This window comes from Sceloporus occidentalis, unplaced genomic scaffold, assembly GCF_023333645.1.
Source record: "Sceloporus occidentalis isolate IW3139 unplaced genomic scaffold, rSceOcc1.0.p SCAF_4, whole genome shotgun sequence".
NCBI classification, from domain to species: Eukaryota; Metazoa; Chordata; class Lepidosauria; order Squamata; family Phrynosomatidae; genus Sceloporus; species Sceloporus occidentalis.
Window position 1 is genome coordinate 15,419,901 of NW_028316984.1, and position 16,838 is coordinate 15,436,738.

General features: G+C 39.6%; 1 protein-coding gene across 6 annotated transcripts in view; it reads left to right on the plus strand.

The window, feature by feature from the left end:
• Positions 1–9,909, plus strand: part of LOC149313534 (protein jagged-1) — a 56,746-nt gene extending 46,837 nt beyond the window's left edge. For 5 of the 6 annotated variants that reach the window (XM_089519259.1, XM_089519261.1, XM_089519262.1 and 2 more), the window contains 8 exons: positions 508–535; positions 1,060–1,145; positions 2,503–2,616; positions 3,074–3,183; positions 3,272–3,508; positions 4,179–4,310; positions 4,953–5,103; positions 5,961–9,909. In XM_089519259.1, coding sequence (XP_089375385.1) covers positions 508–535; positions 1,060–1,145; positions 2,503–2,616; positions 3,074–3,183; positions 3,272–3,508; positions 4,179–4,310; positions 4,953–5,103; positions 5,961–6,418 — 1,316 coding nt within the window. In that variant the 3' untranslated portion in view covers positions 6,419–9,909. The remainder of the gene's footprint in view (positions 1–507; positions 536–1,059; positions 1,146–2,502; positions 2,617–3,073; positions 3,184–3,271; positions 3,509–4,178; positions 4,311–4,952; positions 5,104–5,960) is intronic. The other variant, XM_089519260.1, reaches the window with a different exon arrangement.
• Positions 9,910–16,838: the final 6,929 nt, after the last annotated feature.

Consider the following 16,838-nt stretch of genomic DNA (forward strand, 5'->3'; position numbering starts at 1 on the left):
GTTTTGTTTTTGCAGACTCCAAATTCACCAACCAGGACTTGGTGCAAAAAATCACATATTTAAACTTAAACAAATTCCAAGAATTCATTTTTGAGTGCTAGAACTGAGCTCACTATCCTTCCTAGAAAAAGCTCACTACCAATTATACCCCATGCTTTCTTCATTTCAGTCTTATAATAGGGTGGGAGAGGCTTTTAATTGTTGCTCTTCCTAAGCAGTTCAGAGACAGAAATTGTTCTTGGTGTAGTAGAGATCGCCCAAGTATCTCCTGGGTGATCTAGATCTAGCTTCTGATCACTTAGTGGTGAGCAGTATAGTTCAAATTGATTTGGAAGTGGTAGTTAGAATTCAACACTGTAGAAATCCAGAGTGTGAAATGTTTGGTAATCTTCTAGTCCAGCTCTCTGCAGATAATCTGAAGCTAGGACCTGCCACTTTTCTTAATAACTTCTTGCTTTAACATTGAGAACAGTCCCCTAATTTTACATTTCTCTGATCTTTTTGCAGATACAAATGATTGCAGCCCGCACCCTTGGTAAGCAGTAAGACCTGGCAGCAAGTTGGGCTTTTATTTGTTTGTACCTCATAAATCATTATTTAGAAAGGCACTTCTGTTTATTTTGAGGGACCTTTAGAAGGAATTGGATTTTTTTTTTGAGAGTGGGGAGGGCAGATTAAAAGGGGGGGAAGTGACCTTCTCCCCCGCCTTCAGTCTTTTGACTGTACTTAAGTGTGTTGTCTTCAGCTCTCCCATGCTTTCTACTTCACTTTTTTCAATTTACCCGTAACCCACTAACAAATAGTTTAATTGATCTATTAAACATTCTTCCACTTCACCTGGCTGGACAGCATCTCAGTTGTTATAGTTAGTGAAATTAATGTTGTTTATAGTAGATGGTATGTCTGTTATTTAGAGCTTTCTAGTAGCTTTAGAGATATTGTTCAGACTAACGTTTTCATAACTTTGAGTGTTATAGTGTGTTTTGTAAACATAAGAACTTAAGATGATGATCTTTGCTTGGTTTCTCTCCCTCTCTCCCATCCTTTCATGCCATACAGCTATAACAGTGGAACATGTGTAGATGGAGACAATTGGTACCGTTGTGAATGTGCTCCAGGTTTTGCAGGTCCTGACTGCAGGATAAGTACGTGGCTGTATTTCAGTTTATCCTCATGTCTAACCTAACATTTAATAGAAGAAGACTATGAGGTTTTGTTAAATTATGATTTGCAAAGCAATCCCTTGAGTCATCTGAGCAAAAAGTGCGGTGGAATTGACTCATATCAAATGGATTTCCCTTGGTGATCTTTACTAGATGAAACAAAAATGCAATTTCATCATTGTCTAGCAGCTGAAATTGAGAGATGGGCTGTTTCTGATACTGGAGGTAGCCTATAGCCGCCATCTTTGGCTAACCACAAAAATGTTATCTGTGTTAGTGGCCATGAGTGTATTGAATTCTGTGGCACAGGGTTTCTTAGCCAGGGCTTCCTGGAACCCTGGAGTTCCACAAGAGATTGTTAGGGACTCGTGAGAGATTGTGATCAGACAGGAGAAGGTTTTTTTTTTTTTAAGATGTAGATGCAACTTTTATGGAGAGCTTCCTAGAATGTGAAAATTATTTCAAGGTTCGTCCAGAGTAAAAAAAGTTGACAGAGACACCTATGGCATAAGCAAACAATTTGCCATTAAGCTTCATTAGGTGATACTGGGTATTACCTTTTTGAGTCCCATATGTTTCACTGAGAGTCACAGCTCCATCTGTCCAAAGAGAAGTAATTTGGGGGGCTTTGAAATAATCTCTTTGCCTGTTGCTTATGAGCTTTCTTTTGATGGGGAAATGCACAAAAGAAAGCATACTTCATTTATTATTATTTTTGCCTTGAGAACTTGAGATAGTCTGCCTGCTTCCCTGTAATTAGTATTTAATTACAAGAGTGATAACAGTGAAGATAGAATTGGTAGTAAAAATCAGAGGTAGATACTATGTTGAAAGTTTATATATGTTGAAGGGAAGACACTTAATTAGTAGTATAGAAAATGCTAGAAGGATCCAGACTCACTCTCCAGTTGCTATACCTAAAATTCCACATGAGAAATCCCACATACTGCACATGGTTTTGAGTCCAGAGCTAGGGAACTTGGTGGTGGGGGGGGGGGGAGAGTTTGACTACAGCTTCTAAAATACCTCATCTGGCACCAACACAAGCTGTGCTGGCTGGGGATTTCTGGAAGTTACAGGACAAAAAAGAATTTTTCCAAGGTTGTCATTCTGACCCAGCATGAGGATGCTTCTGATGTCCACAAATAACTGGTGTTCATTCTGAAATAACAATGTTGTCTTAGATCCTGATTCCCGAACACCCCCCCTCCCCTTTTTAACATTTAATAAGCAATGTTCTGAACTTTAGATTTTGTCTCTGGATATATCTCTGTAGTCTATAATAATAATGGTGTGTTTTTATTTCCCCCCTTGTCTTTCTGTCGTCACCACACATCAGATATCAATGAATGTCAGTCTTCTCCTTGTGCTTTTGGAGCCACATGTGTCGATGAAATCAATGGATACCGTTGCATCTGTCCAGCTGGTCGCAGTGGTCCAAGATGCCAAGAAGGTAGCCCAAAACAGAATAAATTTCATAATGGAATTAGTTGGAACAAAGTATATTTTGTGAAATTTGTATCTGGCACACCATTATAAAAATATGCCCGCTGTCTGGCCCTTCCAGTTGGCAGTGGGGTTAATCAGACAGCAAACATTAGTGGAAGTCAGTAGATCCTCATCTCACATTCCCCATGTGTCCAATCTGCAAGGTATTATAGTAACATGGAAACTTCCTTTCAGTACTCCTCAAATATTTGACAGACAGTGGCCTGAATCCCGTTGGTTAATCCCAATTAGAACAGACCATTGAATCAGTTGTTGAATACTGACTCAAAATGTTTGCAAATCCCATTGAATCCTTGGTCTGATCTAAATGGGACATATAATAGGATTTAGGCCAATATTGCAGTTCATATAAATTTGAGTTGTTGATCTTTGATTAGTACCTTAATTTCTTTGTCTCTTAGTTTCAGGAAGGCCTTGTATTTCCAGTGGGCATATTATTCCAGATGGATCAAAATGGGATGATGAATGCAATGCCTGTCAGTGTGTGAATGGAAAGGTCACCTGTTCTAAGGTACTGCCCTGTGACTCCTACATAGCTTGTTCTTATTCCTTTTTCATGCAAAAGTACAGTTACTAATAGAGTGTTCAATATCCTTTAGGTCTGGTGTGGTCCTAAGCCTTGCCTGATAAATGGCAAAGGTCACAGTGAATGTCCTGCAGGCCATACCTGTCAGCCCGTTAAAGATGACCACTGCTTTGTACGTCCCTGTGACAACATTGGTGAATGTTGGCCTTCAAATCAACAGCCAGTGAAAACAACATGCAATTCTGATTCTTATTACCAAGACAATTGTGCTAATATCACCTTCACCTTTAACAAAGAGATGATGACTCCGGTACGTAAATTTTCACTACAGTTTATATAGCCCCACCAAACAACTCAAATATACAGGTAACTTTATTGGAATCACCATGTTATAATCTGACTTGTATCAATGGCATAGAAGAACTGGTAAAAACATTTGTATCTCCACAATGTGCATTTTATCTCTGTATGAGTGACATGCCTTGAGCAAGACCAGGTGCACTATTTCTCTATATCCTTGCAGCAACTCTTTGATGTTGTTTTAGGTAAAGGGATGCAATTTGTCCAAGATTATTTAAGAAGCTTCATGAAGCACTGTAAGCTCTTTCAAGACGCATTGGGATTTCCCCTAGCCAAATTCTCATTTTAACTGTCCCAGGACCATGTCACACACTGCATTTTTTAAAAAAGCCTACCTTAACAATATTTAGTGTGCTTATAAGGACATCACTTCTTTGGGCACTGAGATAAGTTTCATCTTTGCATTCAGTTTATATTCCTTGAACTTGCTTTTGCCTATGTGTAATGATCCTGTCTGTTGAAGGGCAAGTTTGTGGTCAGTGCATCTGGTCTCGTAGGTAGGGACAAGGAGTTGTATGTGATTGCAGCCAGGTACAGTTGGTAGTGAAAAGAAACACAGGTGATTTATATTCTTCCTGAATCCTTCCCTGTCCAGTTTCACACTCTATATTTTCCTCCAGGGCCTTACTACTGAGCATATCTGTAATGAGCTGCGGAATCTGAGTATCTTGAAGAACGTCTCTGTTGAATATTCCATCTACATCACATGTGAACCATCACACTTGGCAAACAATGAAATTCATGTTGCAATTGTAAGTCTGCCTTCTGGTTAATGTATGTTCCTACCTGGCTTTTGAAATGGTTTGTGCTATCACACAGTTAGGATGGATCTGGATTTAATTTGGATTTAGGCCAGCGAAGCAAGGGACCTTTCCATTTTTCTTCTCTCCTACATCCATAAATTGCTGTCATTTTTGGCAGCACTGGTGGGGTCACATCCTCCATTTTCTCAAGTGTCTTTCCCTTTTCTTGGTACAGTGATTGCTTTGTGTTCCTTTATTAAACTTGGTGGGTTTTTTTATTTATTTAGCCATTAGCTTTCTTTTGTCCATATTCATTTGAATGAATAAATGAATGAATGAATGAATGAATGAATGAATGAACGAACACTGGCAACTGTCTTAAACTGTGTGATGTGTTTGAGTCAAATGATCTTGGAAAATGGAAAGTTGGTTTAACAGCATGATTAACAGGCTTGCTGTTGGCACCTGGTCATTTGTTGCCTTTTAAGCATGTCTGTGATGGTAGAAGTCAGTGCTTTCCTATGTTCAGGGTTTGAGCCATGTACTACATTCTGGCTTCTTCTGGAATCCATGTACCTCTGTTGCAAGCACTGGTTTATACTTTGTAATGAAACCAGATTGTCTCTAATATGCAACCATACTTTTTCCCAGTCTGCTGAAGATATCCAGGAAGAAGAAAACCCAATAAAAGAAATAACTGATAAAATAATTGATCTGGTGAGCAAGCGTGATGGAAACAGCACGCTTATTGCTGCAGTTGCAGAAGTCCGAGTACAGAAGCGGCCAATTAAAAATAAAACAGGTGAGTCTTCAGAAGAAGATTGAGTGATGGTTTTCTCTTCCCATGTTTAAAACAATAATAAAGTGATGCATTTTCCTTCTTAAAAAATAACTTTATTCGTTTCTAGACATACATGCTTCCAAGTGAAAGTACCCATTTAAGCTTTAATTGAATGACTTTAAATGATTATTGTTTTTGCAACTGAATAAACTTGCCATACATCCTGAAGCTTGTATTGTTTTTGGCCTTGGGGAAAATACCCTTGCAAAAAATTCTAAATTTGAATCAGAGCTATGAGGAGCCTTGATATACTTTTTTTCTACCCTCATGGCCAAGACTACTGATTTCCTCAGCTTTTAACAAAATACATACTGTATTGAGGGAAGATGTACTCATTTGGATGGTTTCAGTTTCCTTAGTTAGTGGATATGCTAAGAAGAGCTCTGCTTTTCCTAGAATATTGATCAGAGTACATCAATAACTCAATTGAAAGTGCGATAGTAGAAAATGGGAGTGTGGAGCCAATTACCTTTAAGCCAGGAAAAAGCCTTCAGATCCTTGATTTCATTCTGTCAATCCTGTTCTGTCACTTTTGCTGAGAAAAAGAGATCTCCTTGACTTTGAGGGTTTTTATTTTAATTTAAAAACAACAACAAAGGAAATAACAGTAGGATTCCTGTTCACCTTTGGAGACTTGTTTAACCTATTATCTACAATTACTGCCTGGTCTATAAGCACCATGAATAAAATATACAAAATTTCCTTTTGTTAATGCCCTCTTTTTTAAAGTTAAAGGATGTTTTGGTGTTTCCCAAAAGCAATCACGTATGCTGCTTTGAAGGATTTTTGTGGTAATGTAAGTCCAATTTCCCTTGCAGATTTCTTGGTTCCTTTACTGAGTTCTGTTTTGACTGTGGCTTGGATCTGTTGTCTGGTGACTGCTTTCTACTGGTGCATTCGGAAGCGCCGAAAGCAGAGCAGCCACACTCACACAGCGTCAGACGACAACACCACCAACAATGTGCGGGAACAGCTGAACCAGATCAAGAACCCTATAGAGAAACATGGTGCGAATGCCGTCCCTATCAAAGACTATGAAAACAAGAACTCAAAAATTGCCAAAATAAGGACACACAACTCTGAGGTGGAGGAAGACGACATGGACAAGCACCAGCAAAAAACCCGATTTGCCAAACAGGCAACGTACACACTGGTAGATAGAGACGAAAAGCCACCCAACGGCACTCCCCCAAAACACCCGAACTGGACAAACAAACAAGACAACCGGGACTTAGAAAGCGCACAAAGCTTAAACCGAATGGAATACATTGTATAGCAGACAGCAGGTGCTGCTATGCAGGGCCTTTACCTATCCATTCAAGGCAACTTGGAGCTTGTAGTTCTTAAAATGGTTGTGTAATATTTTGAGTCTAAGGCTATTATTTGCTTAGAATCCCTGTGTTAATTTAAGTTTTGACAAGCTGGCTTACACTGGCAGTGATAGTTGCTGTGGTTGGCTGGACTACCAAGTGCTGCATTTCACATCTATGCAAAACTAGTCAAAAGTGCCCCGTGTCAATTCAGCTGCAGCTGATGCGTCCTGCAGAGTTTTCCTAAGGTATGTTGTAGTCTTTTATTTAGCTCTTTCTTGTAGCAAAACACCCTCCACCCCACCGTTTCTCATCTTTTTTCTCAAGATGTCACAATTTATAGTCTTAGAAAAAATACATTTTATTTATTTATTGAATTAGAATTCTTTTGTATATTGGTTTTATGATGACGTACAACTAGTTCTGTATTTGAAAGTGCCTTTGCAGCTCAGAACCACAGCAACTATCGGAAAAGTTTATTATTTATTTTTTTTTATTGTATTTTTATGTTTGGGAAGGGATGGGGTGGGAAGGGGGCTTCTTGTCAGCAATTGCTGGTAAAAAAATGAAGAATTGAGAGGAAAATGTGTCAAAAGTAGAAGTTTGTATAGTTATGTAAATAATTCTTTTTTATTAATCACTGTGTATATTTGATTTATTAACTTAATAATCAAGAGCCTTAAATATCATTCCTTTTTTATTTATGTGTATGTGTTTAGAGTTGAAGGTTTTTTTTCATAGCATTGTAAGCTTAAAAGTTTCTTTACGTTTTTTACTATTTTTCCTTGTGTTTTTTTATTGTTACATGTTGTTGCCTACATGCCAAAATTTAAGGTGTTCTGAAAAAAAATCAGATTTGTTTAATTTTTAACACAATAGGAAAGGCTTTCAATCAAGCCTTTGATGCTGGCTTTTTGTACAATGTCAAGTGTGTTGTCTCTTTTTTGTCCTTTGAAAACACCTTCCATAGTATCACTTTAAGACTATTTGTTAAATACCAGCTGAGGCAGTTTAGAATTAGGTTAGATTTTTTTTTTCTGGCTGCTTTAGACATAGGGTGGGGGGGAAGGAAAGGATGACAGGCAGATGATCTGCTTCAGAGCAGTTTATGGGAACACAAAGGAGTTATAACCTTCTGTAGATGAAATGTGAGATGTGAGTGGTTGCATGTAATTAAAAATACCAAATTAGTATGTGAAGTTGGAAGCACCGAAATCTTATTTTGTAAACTCTTGATTTTTTTTCCTTGCCCCACCACGAATAGGTAATGCTGAACCACTTGTAGATTTGATTTCTTTTCTTTGTAATCTACTGTATGTAGAAAGTATTCTAATAAGCTAGTTGCTGAATACTTGAACAGTAGAATGTCCAGTAAGATCACTGTGTAGATTTGCCATAGATTCCACTGCCCGCCTTAAATTTAAAAAGAAAAAGTGAGGAAATCAAAGTGCTATTACAAAAAATTGGAATTTAAAAGGCTTCACACATCGTTATCTCTGTGGGGTAACCACTGAGATCATGAGGATATCTTAGTATGGAAATATTAGTGTTACATGAACATGAAAATACATCTCTGATGTGTTATTCCTGGCAATAAATCTTGAAAGATATTTATTAAATTTTTTTTGTATAAAAAAGTGTGAAGGTTGAGCTTCATTTGAGATGCTTTCAATTTGAGTATCACCCACAAGTAGACTAGAAGGGATAATGTCAACACCCTTATGACTTCTTCTCCACCAGCGGCTCCTGTCATGAGACATCTCACATGTAGGCCTGTATTTCCACTGTGCTAAGCTTTGATGGGTTGCATGTATGCATTTTAAGATTTATGCTCTGTATACCAATCCAGAATAGGACCACCTTGCGTGGTAAACTTGCTTAAAGGGATTCTGGTGTATGGCTACTGAGCCCAATGGAACTACTCCAATATATGTGTATTGAAAATCCATGTTTGGCAGTACTAATGGTAGTACAGTCAGCCTTTCCCTTAATGCAAGGATCTGTTCTGGACCCCCACATAAGGGAAATACCGCATATGCTCAAGCCCCATTGAAAACAATGGGGCTTGTGCATTTGGCGTGCGCACTATTGCTCCTTCCGTCATGCAGCTTCAGCATAAGATGAAAGCCACGTATGACGCAGGCACATTGTACTTAACCTCATTTTTGTTGAATCTCTGTTCCATTACCATTTTGCACTGAAGCTTGAAACAGATGGAATGATCCCAGTTGTCTCTTAATGGCCTTTGGCCTGGCTTTCTTAAGCCTGAAGACTATTTATATCTTGCCTTTTTCACATCCTATGACTTAAGGTGGCAGGCACAGAATATCCCAGCACTGGCCAGACTGGCTTTGCTTCAGCAAGGTTGCTGTATCATGTGCCTCCAGGCCATACCTTGGCTTTGAACAAGGATTCTTTTCTCCAGCCAGTGCTTGTTATTGTGTTGGGAAGCACCGTACCCTGCCATTACTAGTGTGCCTGAGCTTGCCTTTTGAAAACTATTTGAATCTGTAATTTCACTTGGTATCTCTGGATTAATTGGATATTTTTGTACAAAACACAGCATATGCAAAACGACAAAAGCCCTTTCAGATCTATTCCGTTATGATCCAGACCTTATAATCAATATTGTTTCTTAGCTTTTACCTATGTATAACGTGTTTTGCACAAGTAACATATCCTCAGCTTTAGTTTTTATAACCCTGTTCAACAGAATGGTGTAAAGTGGGGGTCCAAAATTTGAATTAAAATGTATTGTTGCAAACCCCACCCGACCTTATAGCAAACCCCACCCACCCCAGCTTATAGTTAATTGTAATTAAAACATTTAAAACTAACAACATTGGCCATTATTACTTTTTTAAAAAGGTTATTTCTGATCCCACCTACAGTCTAGGATGGGTTATGGAACCTGTGGCCCTCAGTGGTAGAATCTACCCCTCTCTCTCAGCATTACAACTGGGTGGCACCTATCTGTTCCTTGGGAGACAGGGCAGAGCTGCACCCAACTGCTAGTTATATCACTGTAAATTAAGCAAGAGTATTTTGGCCAAAGAATACATCAACATACGGTGTTGGAAAACTGTGTTTGGCTGTAATAATTACCATCAGTAGCATTTTCAAAATTGCTGTACCAGTACCTCCTTATGCAATAGTGCACTGAAACAGCAGCTAAACAGAATCACTGGTACATGTCCCTGGAGTTCACCAGAGAAGCATAAGTACACTTTACACTCTGGCAGCTTCAGGGTACAGTGAAGTTGTTGTGCACATTCAAATAATTTCCAACTTATGGCAACCCTAAGCTGAACCTATCACAGTTTTCTTGGCAAGATTTACTCAAAGGTCTTTTGCCATTGCTAAGAAGTTGTGACTTGCCCAAGGTCACCTAAGTTACATTTCAGAAATAATGTTTGAGTGGGAGCAAATCCACTGTGGGTAACATTTTCTTCTTACTTTTAAAGGGTTAAAGCTGTGTTGAACTGAATTTTTCAAGTTTCATGTTTTGTTTCCAATCATCTCAGTTTTTTCCCCTCAAAATAAAGGCTGGCATCTTGTTACACACTCCAAGCCATACTTTTATTTCAGGCCATTAGGCAAAGCATCCTGTTAGTGAATTATGATGGCACACACCCAACTTACACGATCTAAAGTCATTTTTTGGGGAGGTGATGCAACAAAAAACCACCACCACCACCTTTTTCCTACGGCAGCCTCTCTTCCCCAACACAAACATTTCCTGGCCAGTGGAGATGTGGGGAGGGGAGCATCCAGCTATTTTCCTATGGCTGGAAGCATGACAACAAATACCCTCTAGAGCCTCCCAGTTTCTTCCATAGGTCTTTGTGGAAGATGTGCATTGTAGTTATACATTTATAATACACACACACACACACACACACACATACACGATCTTGGCTAAAGTAACAAAAAACATTGAAAAATAATGAGCTATGTAGTTTGTTGCTTTTAAAATACTGCAGCAAATAGCAACAACAAATTATTTTTCTGACTTTGTAGTGAGTCATGGCCACAGTGCTTCCTATCCTGGCCATGAGCTCCTAAAATAAAAGCAAGTGTCAGGTTGCTAGCGTTAAAACTAATTCTCTTAGTTGTCACCTGTAGGTCTGTAGATGGGTTTGGAAATAGTACTGCTATCCTCTCCTTACAGACCGCACTTTTTTCTAGAATGTCCTTGTATTTTAACTGGTGGTAAATTATTGCCTCCTCCAGATCTTCCTTAGAGTAGCTGTACTGCTTTCCTAAGGAAATATACTTGCAGTTAAGGAGCATAGTCTTGGCTTCATTCAGTGTTGTAGCTGGGGGGGGGGGGGCAAAATGATAATTTCCCCCAAATAAGAATGCTTCCCTGCCAAATGAAATTTTCCTTCAGTCCTCACATTTCTAGCAGTTATAACTTCCAGGAAGCACTTACAAACAGGGTTAGATATCCAAAGAAAAGGGGCAGGCACAGTTACCAAGGAACTGCAAATACAGCAAATCAAGGAGTTGTAATTGTGATCAATTTTCAGTATTTCAGCAATGCTAGAAATTTGGAGACTGAAAATTTTGTTTAGGGAGTAGAACTTTTATTTAGCTAATGGCCTCATTTTGCCTCCTCCCCTCCCAGCAGCTTCACCCCTGTTTTCAGTTCACTGCTCAAACCAAACTCCTGCTTCTTCTCATCAGATTGCATCTACTGCCATAGTCACAAGGAAGGTTCATTTGATGGCTGGGCTGCCTCCCATTACGGGTTCAAAGAAACCAATTAGAGATAATGAGTTCTAACTGGCTGACACATCATGCTCACACAGTGTGAACCAGGCTGAAGAGCAAGCTGAGCAGATGCTAAATGTCTCCTCTGCCTTTGTGAAACCTGACGGGCATCACCCAGGCGAGCAAGGTATTCTCCTCTGTGAACAAAGGGGTTATTCACACTGCGAAAATAATCCAGGATGAATCTGGGTTGAATCTCTGCAGATGCTTGTGAATCCTGATTAAGATTGGGGAGGCTAACCCCCACTTAACCTGAGATAATCGATATCAGATTTTCCTCAATTTTTTTTTAAAAAAGATGCGCATCATTGGTAGTGTGAATAACCAATGCAAACAGACCCAGGATAAAATGCTAAATGTCTTGAAAGTGTTCTGAATGCATTTGCATTGTCGACTCCATCTTGATTAGAATGCTTGCATGTGCGGGCAACCAAACTTGCAGAGATGTGCATTGATGCAATTCCATGGTGTGACTAACAAATCCAAAAGGTGTGAGTGAAATGATTTGCATCATCACACTAAAAAACATGACATTTGAATGACTCAAAGACAATAGGCTACTTACACCACTTCATGTAAAGTTGTTACTTGTTATAAACCAAGGGTGGGCAACTGTGACCCTCCAGCTGGTTTTGGACTGCAGCTCCCATCATCCCTCATCTGTAGCTATATTGGATGGGGGACATGGGAATTGTAAGTGAAAAATATCCAGAACGTTCCTGCTATAAACATTTTCTTTAACGGTAACCCTTCCATCAAAGTGAGGCCATTGCACCAGGAGGAAGGAAGTCGTTTTTCCTAAATCCCATGAACATTTTCCTTATCAGACATTTTGTGGGCCACAAAGCCTGTGTTGCACCTGCTGCCCTTAGATCTAGTGCTAAGTAATGCTGTTCTGTTACCATTATTTCAATGGCCTGTCTAGTCAACTGCTGGATAGAAAATTAGGGTGAGAGTGTCCCCTTGTCCTCTGCCACAGGCAGCAAAATATCTTGGAAAAGTTTGATAAGAATGGGCATGCTCTTTGTACTAATTTTCTCTGGGTCATGATTCAGTGTAAGATCAATGGAAACAGGTGGTTTTTCCTTGTAAATTTTGGGTTTGCATGGCAGAAATAACAGGAAAAAGCAAACTCTAAACTAGGAGTGAGCAAGCTGTGGCCCTCCAGATATTAGCTATGCTGGCTAGGGCTGCTGGGAGGTAGAGTCCAACAATGGCTGTAGTCCAACATATTTACATGTAGCATAAATATCCTCACATGGAGATATGCTCCACTAGCAACTCCCATGCAGAATAACACATGTCTATTACTAGGTGCCATTGTGTAATGCACAATACACATTATACACTACACAACGACAAAGTACAATATATGATGAACAACTGCAGTGCATAATACACAATGCAAAACTGAAATGCACAATGCAAATGGGTTAATGCAACATACAATAGGCAAATTGCAACTTCCAAAGACCAGGCATAAAGGAACATACAGTCTGCACAACTCTACTTCCACAACTATCAGCAGAATACATCAATTGTGCAATGATAACTTTTTGGCTCCATATGCCTATGACCCTAACTGAATGTCAGCCAATATTTAGAGGGCCACATGTTGCCCACTCCAACCCTAAAGCAAGAATTCTTCTGTATTGAAATGTTGCACTGATCAGTGGTTCCTGCCTTTCTACACAAATAGAGGAGGGGGAAAAACAAATTGTAATAATGATCCACCTGCTCACCCCCTTCCCTGAAATATCAAAAACCTAGGTACCATAAGTGGGAATGGAGGTGGGTGGGGAAAACTACCATCATGCAGCCTTCCAAATTTGTGGGCCCGTGAATCCCAGAAGCATAAAGAATGTGGAAAGTTGGCATCCAATAGTATCTGGAAGAAGGCACAATTGCAACTCCTGTCCTATAGAAGATAAACATAGGCCTATACCTCGACTATTCAGACAAATGCATCTCTGGGGTTCAAGAGCAAGACTGCTTTAACGTATCTAAAGCTGAGCCTGTTGGACTTTGGTGTTTAGTGAAAAGTATTTTGAATTCTCAGCCAGATGGCTCTTTTGGTGCCTCTGGTCAAACTACAAATCCCAGGACTCCATAGAACACAGCCATGACAGTTAAAGTGGGATCATAGAACTATAACTGTGTACTATGAAAGGCTCCTTGGTAGGGCATGAGAATTTTGAATGTCCCTCCCTAAACTGCAAATTCCAATATTCTATAGGTATTGCCATGAAATTAAAGTGGAGCCATAGCACTATAACAGTGTGGCGTGAAAGGGCTCAGGAACATCTCTGATACAGACTTCTGCTGAGACATACTGAGCAGGGTTTCTTTGCATTTTCTTTGTGATTTTTTGTGATCAAGTCATCCAGCCTCAGTTCTCTCCTCTGCAAGATAGCTGGAATACTCTGACCTTATATAGCATCATTTTGAAGAAAAACGAGATAAGGAATTGCACTCTTTAAAATGGCACAGTGCCCCCTTTGTAATGTAAGAAAAAGTTTTCAGATGCTCAACAGCTTCACAATTGCCAAAGGAGTGAATTCAAAACAAACAGGATTCTGAAATACAAAACTACAATCGTGGTTAGTAGTTTCCACTGCTGTAGAAACAACAGGGAAGGAAATGAATGTTTCAAATTAAGAAACAAGACATATACATGTGTTTATTTGAATGGAAATTGCATATTGCTATGTCACAGTATACTAGTCTGGAAGACACCCAGGGATTATGATGATTGTATGAGGATACACACGCACATCACTAGAAGCCTCATTCAGAATAAAAAACATTTGTGCTTCGAATAATCACTGGAAAGCTGAAAAAAGTTTGTTCCTAGAGTTACTTAATCAACAAATTTGTTTTCTGTCACTTTTGTTGTCATGAAATGCAGTCCATCCACCTCAATGAAATCTCACCTACTCAAACAAGCATTATGTAAAATAGAGCCAGATATTGCATATGCCTTCTTTCCATGCTTGTTTGTGGTTCCTAGCCAACTCAAGAACTCTTGATCTTGTAATGGTACAACAAATAGAAAAGGACAAACTGAGATGAAAAAAAGATCATGAGTTGCCCTAGCTTCCTTGGAATTTGGTGTTCTTCCATTGGTCTACAATTTTCACTGTTGCCAGTTGGTAGGGCTGTTGGTTGTATGGCTTGGAAGAAAGGAGATGCAGTCCAGCACATCTGGGCTTAAATCCAGTTCTTGGTCTGAACTAGAGTAGATCCAATGAAACACTTACTTGAGTCTCATTGATTCATGGTTCCACTAGTAATTGGATTTAAGAGCTGGTAAACAGCGGTTTGGGAAAGGCTATTCAACACTATCCTCATGACTTGCATGGGTCAGCCATGGTGAAGCCCCTCCCCTCTCTCTGTGTGTTCAGTGGCCTATACTGGAACACATCTGTTGATGATTTTAAAAAGGGGGCCCTCTTTTCTTGATCTGAAAATGCATTATATGAGACTTTAGATTAGAGAGAGATACATTAGGCCCAAGCACCAGCAGAGAATACATCAACCCAAATGTTACACAGAAAATAATTGAGATATTGCATGTACATACAGTGGGCTCTTGTTATCCATGGGGTTTTGGTTCCAGAACCCCCTGTGGATATCAAAATCTGTGGCTGTTCAAGCGCCATTATATAGAATGGCATAGCAAAATGGTGACCCTTATATAAAAAACACTCAAGGTTTACTTTTGGGATTTAAAATATATATATATTCTAGCCATGGATGGTGGAATCCATGGATGCCAAACTCATGGACACAGAGGGCTGTATCAATGGCTATATAGTTAATATATTTAATATTCTACCTTTCTCCCAACATGGGACACAAAGTGCCTTCCAACAAGGCTAACACAAGCTAAAGCTAAGAACCTGATAAGAAGGCACCATTAAACAAATTGTCATATTAAAATGTCATTAATTTTAACAAATAAAAAATCTTTTAAAATCATAATAAAGTTTTCTTTAAAAAAAATACACATAAAATAGATTCCCTACAAACAATTAATGCCTATTTAAATGGAAAGATCTTTATGCACTGGCTAAAGGAGAGTGGAAGGGGGTAGCCTAGTTTTCTGGGAAGGGGGAAATTCCACTGAGAAGGCTCTCTCCCATGTTGGGTCTGTGAAGGTGGTAGGACAAAAAAAAAAGCCCTTCCCCAAGAATCTTAAAGTTCAGGCAGTTTCATATAGGGAGATACAGGGGCTTGACAGATGGGCGGCTCAACACCACCCCTTTCAGCACCAGAAGTGCATTTTTGCACCATAGAAGGGTGCCATAACCGCCGTGGTGTGGCATTATGACACCCCTTATATGTGGCGCTGTTTGGGAGCAGTGCATGAGGGACGTCATCTTGGCACACCCTGTGTAAATGGGCACATGCCAAGATGGTGCCCCGGTGTAGGAAGAAGGGCTTGGAGTGTGTGAACACTCAGTCCTTCTTCACCCTTAGTATGCAGTCAGGCCAGCACAAAGTGCGAGACTATACTGCCTCACAGTCTTTCAGTTAATCTCAGTGAGCATTGCTCTGACTTTCCATTTACTTCTCTTTCAACTGCTACAGCCATTTCAGGAAGCTCTTGTGCCAGATAAGATTAAAAATCTCACAAGGATCAAGCCTTTATTCATCTTTGGTCAAGTGTGTGTATTTGTGTGTGTTTTGTGGTGGCCCTTTTAGGCCTATAAGTCATGCAGCAGCAATATACCACTGCTGGGTTGTCACAGACCCTGTCTCCTTCATTTAGGAGCTAATCACTGGGGCAAGACTTGTAAAGATTGCCTTACATTTACCAGGAAGGACACCAAAACAGATGCTCACAATTTCATGTTGTCCTGTAGGAAAATGTACTCCAAGCAGCTGAGCAAATTCCCACAGAGGCTACTGCCACACTGCGGAATTAATGCAGTTTGACCCTGCTTAACTGCCATGGTTTCATTTGTAGTTTGTTGTAGCACCACTGCTTCCTGACAGAGAGAGCTAAATATCTCACAAAACGGCAATTCCCAGATTTCCATAGCATTAAACCATAGCAGTTAAAGGGTTCAAATGACATTAATTCTGTAGTGTAGGTGCAGACTCTAGAGTCAGCTAGAGAAGAACAAAGAAGAGAATATGGTTCATCAACAGGTTTACAGTGGAAGGAACAAGCATAATGCAAAAGCTGTTTCCTTCTGCCCCCTCATCACCACCCTTGGCCTCTGGCTTGGCAAGCGTTGGAGGCAGCAATGGAGTTCTCTTCTTTCAGCCTGTGCTTGGGAAAGAATTGGCATGGATAATATAGGGGAAACATAGCTTCCATCTTCAGCTTCAAAAATAAATTTGCTTCAAAACTGTGACGGTCACAGCTGACCTTTGCTTACAATACATGTGTGGAAATAAAGACACACTGAAAGAAGAACGAACCATGAACTTTGCCTGCTCCCAGTATTGAGAACATCTTGCATTAACAGTGATATCTGGAATGGCATTAGCATTAAAATAGCTTCATCCACTTTCCTCTGCAAAACTCCTACAAAAAAAAAATTAAATGTATTTCACTCCATTTATTCAATTAATTTATTCAAACTTGGTGGAACTACC